Source organism: Caretta caretta, chromosome 10 (genome assembly GCF_965140235.1).
Source record: "Caretta caretta isolate rCarCar2 chromosome 10, rCarCar1.hap1, whole genome shotgun sequence".
Taxonomy (NCBI): domain Eukaryota; kingdom Metazoa; phylum Chordata; order Testudines; family Cheloniidae; genus Caretta; species Caretta caretta.
In genome coordinates this window covers 66414892-66430814 of record NC_134215.1, presented here as the reverse complement: position 1 = coordinate 66430814, position 15923 = coordinate 66414892, and the positions used below count along the sequence as shown (strand labels likewise).

Sequence of the window (15923 nt, the reverse complement as noted above, 5' to 3'; positions counted from 1 at the left end):
AAGTATTTTTAATGCGCCAAATAATAAATGTTCTAAAAAGCACTGATTTTTATAATAATTCACAAGAATTTTCCTTGCCAGAGTTACAGTGGAGCATCTATAGGGCTGTGTGGCCTGCTAGGGTCTCCATAATGAAACATGTTCTTGGGATGTGTTTAGGTTCTGCTAGGGTTAAAAAGCCAGACAAACAGTATGAGAGAAACACGGGACAGGATTAATAGGCCAAACTCTGCCCTTGTTTATATCTGTACAGCCCAATTTACCCCCGGGGGGAAGTTTGACCCCACTGGTGCTGCATGGGGGTAACTCAGGCAAAATTTGGTCTTACTGACCAGAGCTGGTGCTAGCTTATTGGGAGCCCTTAGGCAGGAATATTTTTGCCCCATCCCTGCCCCCCCCACACAACACATACAAATAATTAATAGGGAGCTGCTGGGGGCCCTAAGCAATTGCTTAGTCTGCTTATTCCTAGAGCCCTGTGCGGAAACAAATTTGTATCTGCATTTGGGCTGTGCTCCGCAAAAATGATCCATGGATATCCACAGCCGGATGCGGATATCTGCAGATATAAACCAGATATCCACGGATTGGCAGGGTTCTACTTATGCCTAGCACTGGCTCTGTTACTGAGCCAGAGTCCCTGCCTAGGTTGTGCTGGCACATGTTCCAGGTGCCCAGCAGTGGTACATTTGCCTGGAGCAGGGTTTGCCATGGTGTAGGTTGCCCACCACCCCCACTACCCTGAGGGCCTATAATTGATTGAATAGGTATGCAGGCAGGGCTCCTGCAAAGCCCTCCCTGACTTGAAGCTGCCTTTGTCTGGCAGCCCCTCCTGGGAAGGGCAGCATGAGTGAACTCCTCCCTCTGGCACAGTGTGGAGGAGCTGTTAGCATCCCCTGCTCCCACAGGTCCGAATCAGTCCCAATAACGTTTTAATCAAAATCAAGCCACGAGACTAAATGGTCCAAATTCAGAGCTGAGCTGCACCACATGCATTCCCACTGAAGCCAGTGGGACTGCTCCTTGTTTAAACCAGCAAGGAATCCAGATTGCTAGCTATGAACAGGCTTCTGGCAAAGCAGAAATTAACAATCCAAAATCTAATTCAAACCCCACATCAGTCTGGAAGGAGGAGCTTCACAGAACAAGTTTAAGAGGTTTATTTCATTTTAATCAATAAATACACACTGTGTTTTTGCTTCAGTACAAGCACAGGACTTTTCTTAATGATCATTCATATTGTTTCTAAATCAAACATGGATAACAGGTAATATTGCATATGAATAAGCAAACTTTGGTTCTCTTCCACCTGGGGAGGCCAATCTATTTCCCTTGTTAAACAATTGCTTGCAGAGGACAGCAAGGCAGCTGAATGCCACACTGAATGCTGCATTCGGGAAAGCTAGGGACACTGTAGAACTTGATCAGTTTTCTGAAGGCACTTTTTTTGAGCATCATGACCTCTTTGGGCAGCTTGGAAAGAATTTTATCACAGGGGTGAGAACCATTTTTCTCAGAGGCTGCTGCCTTCAGGTGGTTGACGGTTGGCACACTGTTGCAGCTGAGGGAGCGGGCTGTCTTTTTCTTGTCTTGTACAGATAAGTAGCTGAATAGGAAAGAGGATAATTTATGTTTGGTGACGTCTGGGACATCTTCTGGAAAGCAGTCATCCAGAGGGTCCACTTGGGCTTCCAGGTGTTGACTGACCACACATGTAGTGGGACTGACTGCTACCTTTTTAGGCTGCACTATTATCTTTCTGAAAGACACTTTGTGTTCTCCTACCTCCGTGTGAGACGGAGAAGTACCGTGATCAGCAATAGGACTGGGGTTACTTATTATGTTGGGGATTTTGGCCCCATCAGCAGAGTTGCTGGGATGCAGCATGTAATGCTGGCCAATGATTTGGGCTGCAGTTTGTTGGATGATGTGCCAGTCTCGCAGAATGTCCTCTCTGGTTGTGAACTGAGACGTTACAGTGAAGCGGATGATGAACTTGTCATGAATGGTAGCTGGAATCAGGAAGAGGCTGCCAGATTTACTCAGTTCTTTCAAGACCTTTTCTGTCAACCAGTTAGGACCCTGTTTTAAAAATATATAAGAAGAAATGTATATTACAGTGGACTTTGCAGATTAGAGATCTACAACAGTCTGTAACAATTGCCAGTGATCTTGTTACATTCCTTCATATAATCCTTACCCATAGCAATCAAGCTGGGAGACATGATGCTGGCTACTGCTGATTCATTCCAGAATTAATACAAATAATCATCATCTTTACCTTTAAACGAAATACAACCAGTCCGAGGTGTCTCTTGGCAGGAATTTCAAAGAGGGGATCACTTCTGACCAAAGATTCAAAGTATTTGGCCATCTCAGTGCCCTGTAATTTAAATGTTTTTTTTTAAAGTGGTTATTTCTCGTGAATAACAAACAATGCATAAGATGCAAAATGAAGTAGATAAATAAATCCAACTCCCCTCCCCAACCACAACCCCACACAACCCCACACACTGAGGTTCTCAGATTTGCATAGTAATAAAGATTTCATTCAGTTGCCAGAATATCTGGCCTGATCATTCACAGCCTGATCCACAACCCATTGAAGTCAATGGAAAGACTGTGACTTTGATGGGTTGTGGATCAGACTCTTACAGATGAACCCTTTGGATATGTGTACAAAACTAGAACAGCTGAGCTTGGCTGGGGTTTTCTGGAGGAACACTGGAGCATGGAATCTGTCTCCATGCTTCTGGGCTGTGGATCACCAGTAGAGACACTCCCTGATGCTATATCATACTGCGGCTTCCTGTACTTATACTCTGAGGTTTAGGCCTCTGGATTTGTAGACACACTGACCATGAAGCCCCCCCTTGCCTACTTCCAGAGCTACCCACACATTGTTCCACAGAAAGCCTCTGTAGTGTCCTGCTTTGTGGAGTACAGGGTGGGTGTTGGATCCGCTTGCCAGGCCTCTCCATAGCTCACCCACTTCCCCACGGACAGCGCTTTGTGTTTGTGGAGGATTGAAAAAAAGATTTTGTCTGTATGCCCAATCCTGTAACCCTACTTAGGCAAAACTCCTAGCAAATCCAATGAGAATTTTGCCTCCCTAGGAACTACAGAGTCAAGACCTCAAACAGGCTAAAAGCAGCATACATTTTTCAATAGCATTCAGATCTATACAAACTTACAAGGTCAGGCTTGACAAAGCCCTGGCTGGGATGATTTAACTGGGAATTGGTCCTGCTTTGAGCAGGGGGTTGGACTAGATGACCTTCTGGGGTCCCTTCCAACCCTTATATTCTATGATTCTATGATTCTATGAAACTTCAGGTGCAAGAGGATCTCTGCTACTCAGACTCAGAACTGTGTTCAATGGACTCAGATGCTGAAAAATAATATCAATATGTTAACACTTGTCCTGCTAATTCACATACATGTCTGACATGGGCTTGAAGCTTTTTCACCCCAAAGGAACGAATCACAAACCAGAGCTTCAAAGAGCGAAACCGACGACTCAGTGGAATTTGCCAGTGCTGTGAACAAAACAACAGCACATCAACAAGCTGAAAAAACAATATTAAAGAGAGTCCCACTTCAGCATAATAGAGTGTGGTCCTGCATCCCTCTTCCCAGCTGAGTAACCCATACTCAAACAAGGAGTTTGACCTGTGTAAAAAAGACTGAGGAAATTGGCATAACAAACACTCATTAAAGGAAGATTCTGTGTAGTTATTTTCCCAGGTGTTCTGAAAAACCATTCTATTTTGGCGACTTCACTCAGATATTACAGCGGTTGGTGCACTAGAAGTGTCTAACTTTTTGTAAAAGATCACTAATTTTTATTATTCCAGTTCACAGTGCAGAGGGCGGTATACACTGATTAAAGACCTAATTCAGGAAAACACTTAATATGATTAGTCCATCGCAGTTGAGGACAGCAATGCTTAACTTTAAGTCCTATTGACTTGTCCATGTGCTTAGCTGCTGTCCTGAAGAGGGACAGGGCCCAAATCAGGGCCTAAAGGATGAATGAGACAAATGAGACTAGAAAAATTAGAAAAAGCAATGGCAGCCAACTAACAGGGGGACCAAACTACATTTAAAAAAAAAATAGAAAGAAAGAAAGAAACTATGTCAAAGAATCCACAAAACTACATCGGTCCAAATTAACCACCAGAGGGAGCAATGTATGCTAATTAAAGAAATAAGCTATACCTATACCAAGAAAGAAAACAATTGCCTTTTTCAGGACCTTGATGAGCACATAGCTGAAACACTGGTCTGATAGAATATTATTTTGCAACATGGTATTCAGATTTAGTTAGCTAGATCTGAAATGATTTGCTTCTTAGCTCCCCACCACCACCACCAGCTGTATTTACAGCCCAATGAAGATTTAACATATTTTATTCTTTTACTGCTGTTTCAAATCAAGGAATTTCCATTGTTTACATGTTTTCCCATAACTATGTCATGTATCAGAATAATTGTTGTAGTTTAGAGTAGGAATAAGATAAACAGAATAAGCCCCGCAAACATGTAAGAACCCCATCCACTGGAACTGTTCTGACAATACATTACATGGAAGTGACCTTTTTCAGGTTGAGGCAGTGGGCTAGATCCTCAGCTGATGTCACTCAATGTAGCTCCAGTTAAGTTAATGGAGCTTTGCATCAACTGAGGATCTGGCTCAATATCTCAGTGCACACAGACAAAAAATTTCCAGGGCAACAGAAGATTGTAATATCCAGGTGATGTTTGATTATCCTAACTAGCATCTACATTTATCGCTTCTATATTTGATCTAGAAGAGTTTCTGTGTAATTTTACTCTCAGTGCAGGCTTACTGCCAGAGCTCATGTTACGCTCCCCGATTTAAACTGTATTTACACTTCACTATGATTGTTTCTATACTCTGCATTAGAGATATTCTTATCATCACATGAAACAAGCTCCAGGAGTATTAGGAATCTGGCAATTTCTGTTCAAACATTTTGTAGGAAATGTCAAGTATTGGTTCAGATAGCCACTTACCATGAAATCAATAGCAGCCCCCGAATTGGCATGTCTGAGGTAGAGGGGATTAACACTGAAGGTTTGCTGCAATTTGTATTTGTCTTTGACCCTACCAATAATAGAATGAATTGTGCTTAGTAAAAAAATTCCGTAGAGGAAGACCTTGCAATTTGTATGTTAGTTCCCTTTGCTTGTTTTGCTCTACTCACCAGAATGCAGTGCAGTCAAAGTGAACCATCATCCATTTGGAAGGATTGAAAGTAAAAGAATCTGCATATTCAATGCCATCCAAAAATAATCGAAATTCAGGGCAGAGAAATGCGGTTCCGGCATAGGCAGCATCAATATGAAGCCAGAGTCCCGCAGCGGCACCTGGAGAAATAGAAAATGTTCTGTGGGAGGTCATGGTGGCTCAGTAGGTTAACACGTAGCTTCTCCATTCTGGAGAAGTCGGTTTAAATTTTGTTTAGGACACAAGAGAAAAGAGTTTGGAAGCAAGACAGACCAGTCCGTCTCAAAGATGTTTCTGCATCAAACACCTGGATCCACTGGAAAAGATCGGATCTGGATGGGCCCATCTCTACTCCACGACAGAACTTTGGCTAATCCTCCCCACTCTGTAAGGCAGCCTCTTAAAGTTTGAGGTCCTGTCATCTGTATTGATAGTGAGTGAAATTCCTCATCACATCCCCAGGACAAAGCCAGAGTCGGGGGATCGCAGCAGAATGGAATCCCCACCCAACCAATGCAGTGTAAGCAGCAGCACCCGAGGCTCTCTGCACCCACTCGTCAAAACCTGGGTTGGAGTAGGATTCACAATCACTTCCCACTCCTTTGAAACATAGACCTGGTGACCACAATGATGTCCTGCCAGCCCCTACTTTCAAAACCTTTTCTAGACTGGTGTAAATGGAGCATGGACAAAGACCAATTCCACCTCCTGCAGAGGTTGTGGGGTACTCGTGCACACCCATTCTGTCACTGTTCCTCACAGGGCAGAACTCCTGTGATTCTTTGGTATTGGGGCATCCATGGAACCTCTGCTAGTGGGTGAATTTCATGCATTTGGAACAGGACATATTTTAATGGCTTAATTCAAATATCGCAGACATTAATGAAGAGATGCCCACTGACTCCAAAGGTCTTTGGATTAGGCCTTAAAAGGTCAGCTGAATAGTGGTTTCCTGTTTGCTCTTGGCTCCACAAAAAATCCTACACTTGCCTCCCTTTACTGCCTGTATATGATCTTATGGTTAAAGAGATTCTTACAAATTGGACCCAGCTCTGATAGACTGTCAAAAGCGCAGACACCAGTTGTACCCAACGTCGCACAAACCTGGAAGAAAGCAAAGGCTTGTCAAGATGGGATATTTAATTAATCTTTTTTGACCCACACATTCAAGAACTAATCAGGCTAAGAATTCAGTCAGAATGGAAATTGTACCTTCTTATTTGAATAGACCAAAGTGTAAATTATTCACATGTATTTCTACCTTGAATTCATTATTGTTTACCATAGTAGCAAAGTGATTCAGACACATTTTTAAATGGACAATAATAATACACCAATATGTCAGTACCCGAAAGCAGAACTTACAAAGACAGGCACTAGGCCTTGGTTTCTGTCTTCTTCAATGGCTTTCTTCAGGGTTTCACCTCGGAGGGCAAAGTTCTCATCCACAGGCAGAAATTTCATCTTCACAAGAGCAATCAAACCAGCCTTTTCAACTGAGGAATGAGCCTAAAAGAACAGTAAATGAAGAAAGTGTGAACCTACACAAGCCCAGCAAGTTGTGGGCATTAGAAAGGAGAGGACAACAACAAAAGTTAGAGATGCAATAACGGTAATAATTTAAGTTAATAAACCCTAAATTATTGTGTTTTACTATTCAGTCTTGTAAGTTCCGTTGAACCATTGGGTAATTAACAGTTATTTCATGGAAGTTGCATGCTCCAGTTATTTATTAATATTTCTAAAACGAAGTGGTAGGGATCCATGCTGTAAGGTGTGCACCTCTTGCTTAACTTCAGATCCTGAAAGGACTGCCTAGAAATACAGCTCCCTCACTCTATTCCCTCCTCTGGAGACGTAGGAAGGAGAGAACAGAAATGGGCTTTGCGGTGTGCCTGAGAGGATAGCAAATCTGGGCACAGATGAACCAAGGGAGAAGAGGAATTTCCAAAAACAGGGGGCCCTTACCAAGAACATCCCTCTCATTTATAGTGAGGGAGATCCAGCTTGAGCATCTATGCTATGGCAATATGTATGTCCTGGGGAAACAGATGATCTCTCAGGTGCTGTGCTCTGGATGGAGCACATGGGAGGTTTGGCCAATAGTGGGAAGGAAGAAGGACTAAGTACAGGAGTGGGAGTCAGGTGAATGGGGATCTCTGTGGCCTTAAGAAAGGCACTTCACTTTGCTGTGACTCAGTTTCCCCCTCTGTAAAATGGGACTAACACCGCCCACCTCAGGGTTCATTCACAGCAGGACAGTACTTTGACTACTGATATAAAATTGCAAAGTGTTATTATTCAATCTGATAACACAGGAACTAATTTTTTTATTCATAACAATGGGAACCTACCTGATTAGATGCATAAGCAACAAGACGGGAGTTCAGTGTGGATTCTTCAGTATCTGTCTCCGAAACCTTCATTTCCAGAATTTTGTTTTTTCTCGCTGCTAGCAGAGCAATCAAAGTTGATTCACTAACAGTGCTCTGCAAAGAAACAGCTGCTTATTAATTGTAGAACATCCAGATGCGTTTTCCTCCTTTCTTGTTAGTTTGTCATGGATTTGCTATAGTCACTGAAGCAATCATCTTATCCACCCCCTATTTTATTTCTGTCACAAGTTATTTCATGTGCAGGGGAACCCCACTGATCTTCTCCATCGTGCTGCTGGTCTCTGTGGGCCGGCATCAGAAAGTGATGCATTTTAAATGGTGTGTGCTTTGAATGAGCAGGAGAGCATTAACAAGAAGAAAGTACTGTACATTTTCCTTTGGCTATAAAGTAGTATAATCCACAGAAATTATGGGCCTGATCAAGGCCCACTGAAGTCAGTGGAAGTTTTTCGCAGTGGGCATTGGAGGAGGGCTTATGGAAGCAGTTTAAAATGCAGGGCCTGATCCTGAAATTCTTACACATTCAAAGTACAAAGTAAATGGGACAGGGTTACTAGCGTGAAGAAAGGTTGCTAGAGAAGTGTCCTCTATCCCCAGGTGGTTTTACATAATTTTGGAGCATACAAGGATGATGTGAAATGAGGAAATCAGAAGGAAAAGTTATGTTGGCCTCATTTAGCAATAACACAGGTCCCAAGAGAAATAGCTCCTATTTGTAACTCAGGGACCCATTCTGCAATGGTTCTACATAAAAATTGGATTTTAAAATTACGGAACTTAACCAGTTTAAAGTTTAAACGTTTCTCCTAATATATACCCTAAATCTCCCTTGCCGCAGATTAAGCCCACTGCCTTTGGTCCTATCTTCAGTGGACATGGAGAACAACCGATCACTATCCTCTTTATAACAGCACTTCACATATTTGAAGACTTATTAGGTTCCCTCTCAGTCTTCTTTTCTTTAGACAAACATGCCGAGGGTTTTTTTAACCTTTCCTCATGGGTCAGGTTTTCTAAACTTTTTATCACTTTTGTTGCTTTCCTTGGACTCTCTCCCATTTATCTACATCTTTCCTAAAATATGGCACCCAGAATTAGACACAGGACTCCTGGAAACTTTACCACAGGTAAAAACTTCCACCGACTTCTAAAGGGAGTTTTGTTTGAGCAATGGAATAGCCATTCTGAAGTGTGCAAATCGATTCTGCAGAACACCCACTGAGCTCTCCTACCTGTAATACTCCTCCTCCCTGGCTGTCTGGGTGATGGTGCAAGAACGGATCTGGAAGGCCCAGCATTTTCGCCAGCCAATCCATTACATTCATTTCCAGTTCTGTACAGGCTGGACTGGAGGCCTAGAGATTGGAACAAATAAACTCAGTCTGTTTTAATCCCTCTGATAGTAAACCTTCTGATACTAACCTTCTGTTAGTAAACCTCATACCCTAGGCTTTCCTTAAGTGACAGTACTACAGGTTTTAAAATATCAATTACAGTAGGCTAGTTTGGATTTGACAAGGCGTGGATTGCTGAGGTGACATTCATGTCCAGGGGAAATGGCAGGATATCCCATATACCCCAAAAGAAGTTACTGACACTTCTGAGAGAGAAGCAATGGTCTATGGTTAAGACACTAGGCTGGGACTCAGGAGATCTGGATTCAATTCCACATCCGCCAGAGACTCTCTCTATGACCTTAGGCAAGTTCCTCATCTATAAAATACGTTTAATAACATTTCCTTTCTCCCACCCTTTGTCTGTCTTGTCTGTTTAGATTGCAAACGCGTTGGACAGCATCTAGCACAATGGGGCCCTGATCTCATCACTACTGCAATACACACAATAACTTTGACCACTTTTGGAACATGAGCCTCCATGCTGAGAAAGGGAAATCTCCAAACTCCCACTGTCCTTGTCTAAAACAACATAAGCCCAAGGGAATTGACAGGGACTGCTAGTAGAGGTTACTATGCTACTTCCATATCAAGAGCAAAGAGGAACAGGAAGCGGGACTAGGTGCCTTCCTAATGGTTGATTTTTGACATTTTGCCTCTTAGGGCTTGTCTATACTTGCAGGTTAGCACACATTAAAGTAGTTTAGCTTAGCCCCGGTTGGGTTAAGCTAAATAAGCACAAGGCTTTTATGGGTGCCAACCCTCCAGGATTGTCCTGGAGTCTCCAGGAATTAAAGATTAATCTTTAATTAAAGGTTTCAGAGTAACAGCCGTGTTAGTCTGTATTTGCAAAAATAAAAAGGAGTACTTGTGGCACCTTAGAGACTAACCAATTTATTTGAGCATACGCTTTCGTGAGCTACAGCTCACTTCGAAGTGAGCTGTAGCTCACGAAAGCTTATGCTCAAATAAATTGGTTAGTCTCTAAGGTGCCACAAGTACTCCTTTTCTTTAATTAAAGATTGTCATGTGAGGAAACCTCCAGGAACACGTCCAACCAAAGTTAGCAACCCTACTCTTGTTCCAGATTAAGAGTATCCACATATGGAGTCATTTAGGAACAGTTAATCAGGAACAACTCTATACGTGCACAAGCCCTTAGTGGTGTATCATTCTTGCTCTTGCCACCATTCATGGAAATTGTTGCATCTAAATATTGGAGATTCTTTTTTTTAAAGCAGTTTTATACTTTAGTTGTGCAAACAGCTTAAAATGGTTTGAACTAAATACGTTAATTTATTGATTCGTAAATTTTAAAGCCAAAAGACACCGTTATGATCATCCGGTCTTGACTTCTGCACAATACAGACCAAGGAACAGCATTTCAAAACTATATAAAATCAACATTTACCCATGTGAATCCCAAACAGTTAATAGCATCAGCCAGCATGTCCCCCAGCAGGGAAGGCCAGGAGGTAAGAGCTGGAAAGTAGGCGTGCATATGTGGACTCTGCCAATGGACAACCTAGATCAGAGGATACAGAGAAATTATATCCAGAACAATGTCAGAGAAATCTGAACCAGCCATACAAATTAACACAATGTGATGGGAAAGGCTCACAGCTCCCCGTTGAAGATCTGATAACAGCAAGTTTGAAAAGTAACATCAACAGCAAAAGAGCACTGTCAAAAGATTGTAATATGCGGTAACTAGATAAATACTTCTGGCTTAGTTTGGAGTTTATCTAAATTAAACATACAGCCACATATTTTCAAACAGGAAATAATGGTCCTCTGGCAACCATCCATGACAGTTACTTTATTTTTATTACATCAGATTATTCAGGGAGGCTTATAATTGTATTTTGTGGAGTTTGCTGCAACAGTGACTTGTTGATTTCACCATTATTGAATTGTAATCCCATGGATCTTCTCCCCTGTTAGAATGCCTGTGCTAGTTAATTAAGTAGAGTTCACTATGAGCTACTCATTCCCAGGGTGCAGATATTCACACTGGATGGTAATGACACTTTCCTGATTCCGGTTCTACTCTAGTTCTTACCCCAGGCATAATAATCTTCTCAATGTCTCCGAAGATGTTGTCCCAGCTGTCTGGCTCTACAGGGGCACTGTCTGGCAGCTGGGCTCTCATGTAACCAGGCTGCACATCTGGAGTCACCCGTCTCTCTCTCACGTTGCTCAGATACTGGCAAATGTAATCCACCATTTCTTTCCCTGGAAGAAGCAGGATGTGCCCTTTGAAGTCAGGCCATAGGAACAACAGCACACAGCAATTCACGCACGCTCTTTGCATGTTATCAAACTGCTCAATGCATAGCTGCAGTACTGAATACAAGAGCCATCAAGGCTTGGAAAACTCAACTGAGTACATTAAAAGAGCCATGTTTTCCCCATGTAAGTCACCTGCTTCTTGTACTGGATCTCACACATCTCCTGGGAGTGACCCAGTGACGGCAAATCCTGAGTGATGGGCTTTGGCTTTCAACGGATTCAGTGGCGTGCATCCCCCCCATGTACAGTGGCTGGAAACTCTAAAGTGCCTTGGTATCAACTCCCCTAACTCAAGAGCAGGTCAGGAAGACAAAGGAAATCCACTGATGTCTGTAAAATGCTTAAAATGCCAACTACATTGAAACCTACACTACAGACCTCTGTGCTTGGCAGTCGCTTCTTTTCATGATCATTTTAAAGTAGCCCCAGGGTTTCCAGTACAGATTGTTAGAATTTAGTTAAAAATGCCTCTCTCCTCAGAATCTGACTTTGGCTAGTGCCTTAAGAGTTTGCTTAAGACTCTCTCTGCCCCCAGGAAGAACCCCCCTTGATAGCATTGTCTTGGCAATATACTTGTTTCCTTGCCCATATAATACAAGATCACTAGACTCCATGGTAATAGTTTCAATTGCTACACTTATAACAGCCTTGTGGACCTTTACTCTCCTGTTCCCCTAAGAACACACATAGTGCACACCACAGTTGAGATGCATTTGTGAAACAGAAAAGGAGGACTTGTGGCACCTTAGAGACTAACCAATTTATTTAGTCTCTAAGGTGCCACAAGTCCTCCTTTTCTTTTTGCGAATACAGACTAACACGGCTGTTACTCTGAAATTTACTGTTACTCTGAAATTTGTGAAACAGCCTCCCGAAGGCAGAGGGCTTCTGAATATTCCTCATGAAGGAAAAGAGCCTTTTCTCTGGAAAAGGCAGGGAGCCCAGAGCCAGGAGACCTGGGTTCTGGTCCCAGCTCTGTCAATGGGTCAGACATTTAACTTCTCTGTGCTTCCATGTCCCATCTGTAAAGTGGCCTAGAGCCCTTATAGCATATCTGTAAAAAGCTCTGAATTCACAGAGAAAGATCGCTATGTTGTGTTAAGTAACAGACGGTATTTCTCAAGTGCCTTGTATCTTGGTGCACGGTCTAATCACTGATGGCTATTCAGATAGTCTCAACCTCAACTGAAATTGTCTGAAATGGTGTGTTTCAGAGAAATAAAGATCATGCTCAATCCTTTCATAGTCCTCTCTCTCTGTGTGCTGGTCAGGCACTATCCCATCACTCTCTGACAGCAATCATGTCTCTGGGCTCCTTCTCCACTTGCTAGACACTCTCACCTTCCTGCATCAGACATGGAGTGTGCCAGACTTTTAAACTATATGACATGTTTTAATGGGCCTGAGCTGTGCCCTGATTTACATCTCTGCAACCACACTGACATCAGCAGGGTTTCAGGGGTGTCAATCTGGCTGGCAGTTGGTCCACGGTACATAACACAACCCTCTCCCATAAGGTTATTCTAGACTGCAGGACTACAGACCATTACCATTTTATTTATAACGGCAAGGAAATGAACTGACATCAGAGCCATCCTCTGAAACTCATCTTTGGGGGGGGATATTCCACAGAACCCACCTGGACTGCCATGCACCACTCTGAGCCCACAACAGTTCTCCTCCCTGCAAGAAAATGCCACCCACTTTGATAGCCTGAAGAGGCCCGCAGGAAGATCTGCCTCACTCACCTCTCTGTCTGTATTCCCCTGGTTCCATGATGGCTCCTTCCAAAGTCACCCCCTCCAATCTGGGCTGTGAATCTTCACTTGGCTGCAGGCAGCGCTGTCCTCCTTCACTGCTGGCTGCTCATCCTTCAGCCTTTATACCTCTTTTTATCTGCCAGACCCACGCATTCAGTTAGCGTAGGCAAGTTAACGTAGTGGGAACTATGTATCTAACTCCTCCCCACTGTGATTCTCAGAGTGCATGTGTGTTTTCCCTGCACTCTTTTGATGTCTAAGATAATTTCCTCCAGATGATTTGTTTCTGCATTAACTCTTTTTACTATTGGGAATGCAGCTGGTGTTCAGTCTCTGTCAACAGCCACAGAGTAAATCACTCCCCATGAAATAAACCAGACACACAATTTACAATTTGGGTGAGGATGGGGGTGACAAGGATGGTATCAAAAGCAGCCCAGCACAGCATGGGGATAAATAAAAGCAGACCGAATCCTTTCCACGTTGTCTGTGCCCATTGGGAACAGTCTCAGTGGCACTTACTTTCCTACCCAGCCTAGTATTGTTAAAGCTTAGCATGTTACATCATGGGCTAGGCCAGTCTTTGATGGGCTGCAGCAGACAATTGCATAGTAGCCCAATAGCCAGAAGCAGCGTTGCCAACTCTTGCAAGCCTTGAAATATTTGGTATTTTTCTTAAAGCTCCTGGAGGCATGAGGTGATGTGAGAGTCTCAGTTTTCTTTTGGGGGGAAAAAATTTTATTAATGCTCACAGCTGGAAAGAAAAGTTTGAAAATCTGACCCAAGTGTACCCTAAAGCCTCAACAATGAGAAAAGAAATGAAAAGACCCCAACCTTCCTACTTACCTTCCTTTCACAATCTCATGATTTTGGGTGGCCTGCCTCATGGTTTGTGAATGGCTGGGGTTGGTAATACTGACAAATAATAAATGTGAGAAGGGACTGGATGTCTCGGAGGGGGTTGGGGGAGAGGAGGGAGTGCTGTGACAGTGGATTATAGAGGCTGAACCGGGCTGAGGCCAGTAGGGACCAAAATCATTACAGATAGCGATCTAGTGACCTCAGGGCCATATATTGGTGTAGTGCATGAAATTCTGCATCCTGGTAAAGGCTGGACCCATGGAGGATAAGAGCCTGCTACTTACTGGCAGCTAACAGAATTACTGTTTTAATTCAAATTGGGTAGTTTGTGTGTTAAGCACTGAAGGGGTGGAATTATAGCTCCTTGGTGCGTGCCTATAGGAACCCCTGTTCAATACATATGTGCTAATGGAGGGGTTCTCCACTGAGTTCTAAGTGGTAAGCATCTACATTTACAAAAAGCCATCAGCACAGCCAGCAGCTTTGCTGGCAGACCCAGCACAGTGGCCAGGGATGGTGTGGTCCTTGGAGATCCAGCTGCTCTTCCTACCTTCTCCTGCCTAGAGCTGGTCTCTCCAAAACAGGGCTGAGGCACATTGGCAGGGTGGAGTGGCAGGAAGCTCATACAGCTGCTGTCAGGTCTGCCATTTCTACAGACTAATAGAAGGCTCTGATCTCCAGGGCTGTCAACCCTGCACTTTCCACCAACCTTGAAGATCACTCACAAAAGATACCAGAGGGTGGAAGCACAGAATAAAATAAGAAATCCACACATCATTGTCATGAGAATGGTTAAAGGATTTTGAAACCTTGCCTTTATAGTAATAGACGCAAGGAGCTCAATCTATTTAATTTAACAAGGAGAAGATTAAGTGGTGACTTGATTACAGTCTGTTAGAACCTACCAGGGGGAACAAACATTTAATAATGGGCTCTTCAGTCCAACTGAGAAAGGTACAACATGATCCAATGGCTGGAAGTTGAAGCTAGCCAAAATCAGACAGGAAATAAGCTCTGTTTTGGACTGTGTTTCTGTCGTCTAATAAACCTTCTGTTTTAGTGGTTGGCTGAGATTCACGGTGAATGGCAGGAAGTGGAGGGTGCAGGGCCCTGACTCCCCCACACTCCGTGACAACTGGTAGCACTCCCCACTTCCTGTGATTCACCATGACTCTCAGCCAGGTTTATTAGACAACACAGTCCAGAACAGAGCTTGTAGGTACGGAAACCAGGACCCCTCAGTCAGGCCCACCTTGGGGGGTAGGGAGCCCAGACCCTGGTTCTGGGCCTCCCTCCTTTTCCCCAGCCAGCTCCAAACTGAAATCCCCTCCAGCAGTCTCGCCCAGCCACATCGCCCAGCTCCTCCTCCAGCCTTTGTCCAGTTTCCCTGGCAGAAGGTGTCACCTGGCTCCAACCCTCTCCTGGGCTCCAGGATACGTGCTCACACATCATCCCTCAAGTGAAGTCACACCCTGATATCCCACCACCATCCAACACCAATGCAGACAGTATCAACATTCCCAGGTCAAAACTCCCCACTCCCTACTCTGTCACATAAGGCATAAAATTTTAACAGGGAGAATAATTAACCACTGGAACAGTTTACCAAGGATCATGGTGGATGCTCCATTATTGACAATTTTTAAATGAAGATTGGATATTTTTCTAAAAGATCTGCTCTAGCAATATTTTGGGGATGTTCTATGGCCTGTGTTATAAAGGAGGTCAGACTGGATGATCATAGTGGTTCCTTCTGGCTTCGGAATCTATGAATCTGTCAAGCTTCTTGCTCTTCCCTGCCATTCCACAGTTATAGCCTTAGCACAGTTTGACTCAGACTTGAACAATATTTTCTGAGACAATGTTGGAAAGGATGAATAAGGATGGCTCTTACATGTACCTCACTTTGTCTACAGGAACCTTGACTCTGATACTCTATCCCCGTGGAGATCCCTGCACTGAGCCC

At 43.5% G+C, this 15923-nt stretch overlaps 1 protein-coding gene across 1 annotated transcript; it reads right to left on the bottom strand.

The window, feature by feature from the left end:
- Positions 1-1145: 1145 nt before the first annotated feature.
- HDC (histidine decarboxylase) lies at positions 1146-13238 on the bottom strand. Its single transcript, XM_048867873.2, has 12 exons — positions 13085-13238; positions 11107-11279; positions 10456-10569; positions 8883-9005; positions 7609-7743; positions 6620-6763; positions 6292-6358; positions 5232-5394; positions 5041-5131; positions 3441-3539; positions 2282-2383; positions 1146-2082 (listed from the first exon to the last, which is right to left on the bottom strand). Exons 1-12 carry the CDS (start codon positions 13110-13112, stop codon positions 1336-1338), a joined length of 1986 nt encoding a protein of 661 aa, XP_048723830.2. The 5' UTR covers positions 13113-13238; the 3' UTR covers positions 1146-1335.
- Positions 13239-15923: the final 2685 nt, after the last annotated feature.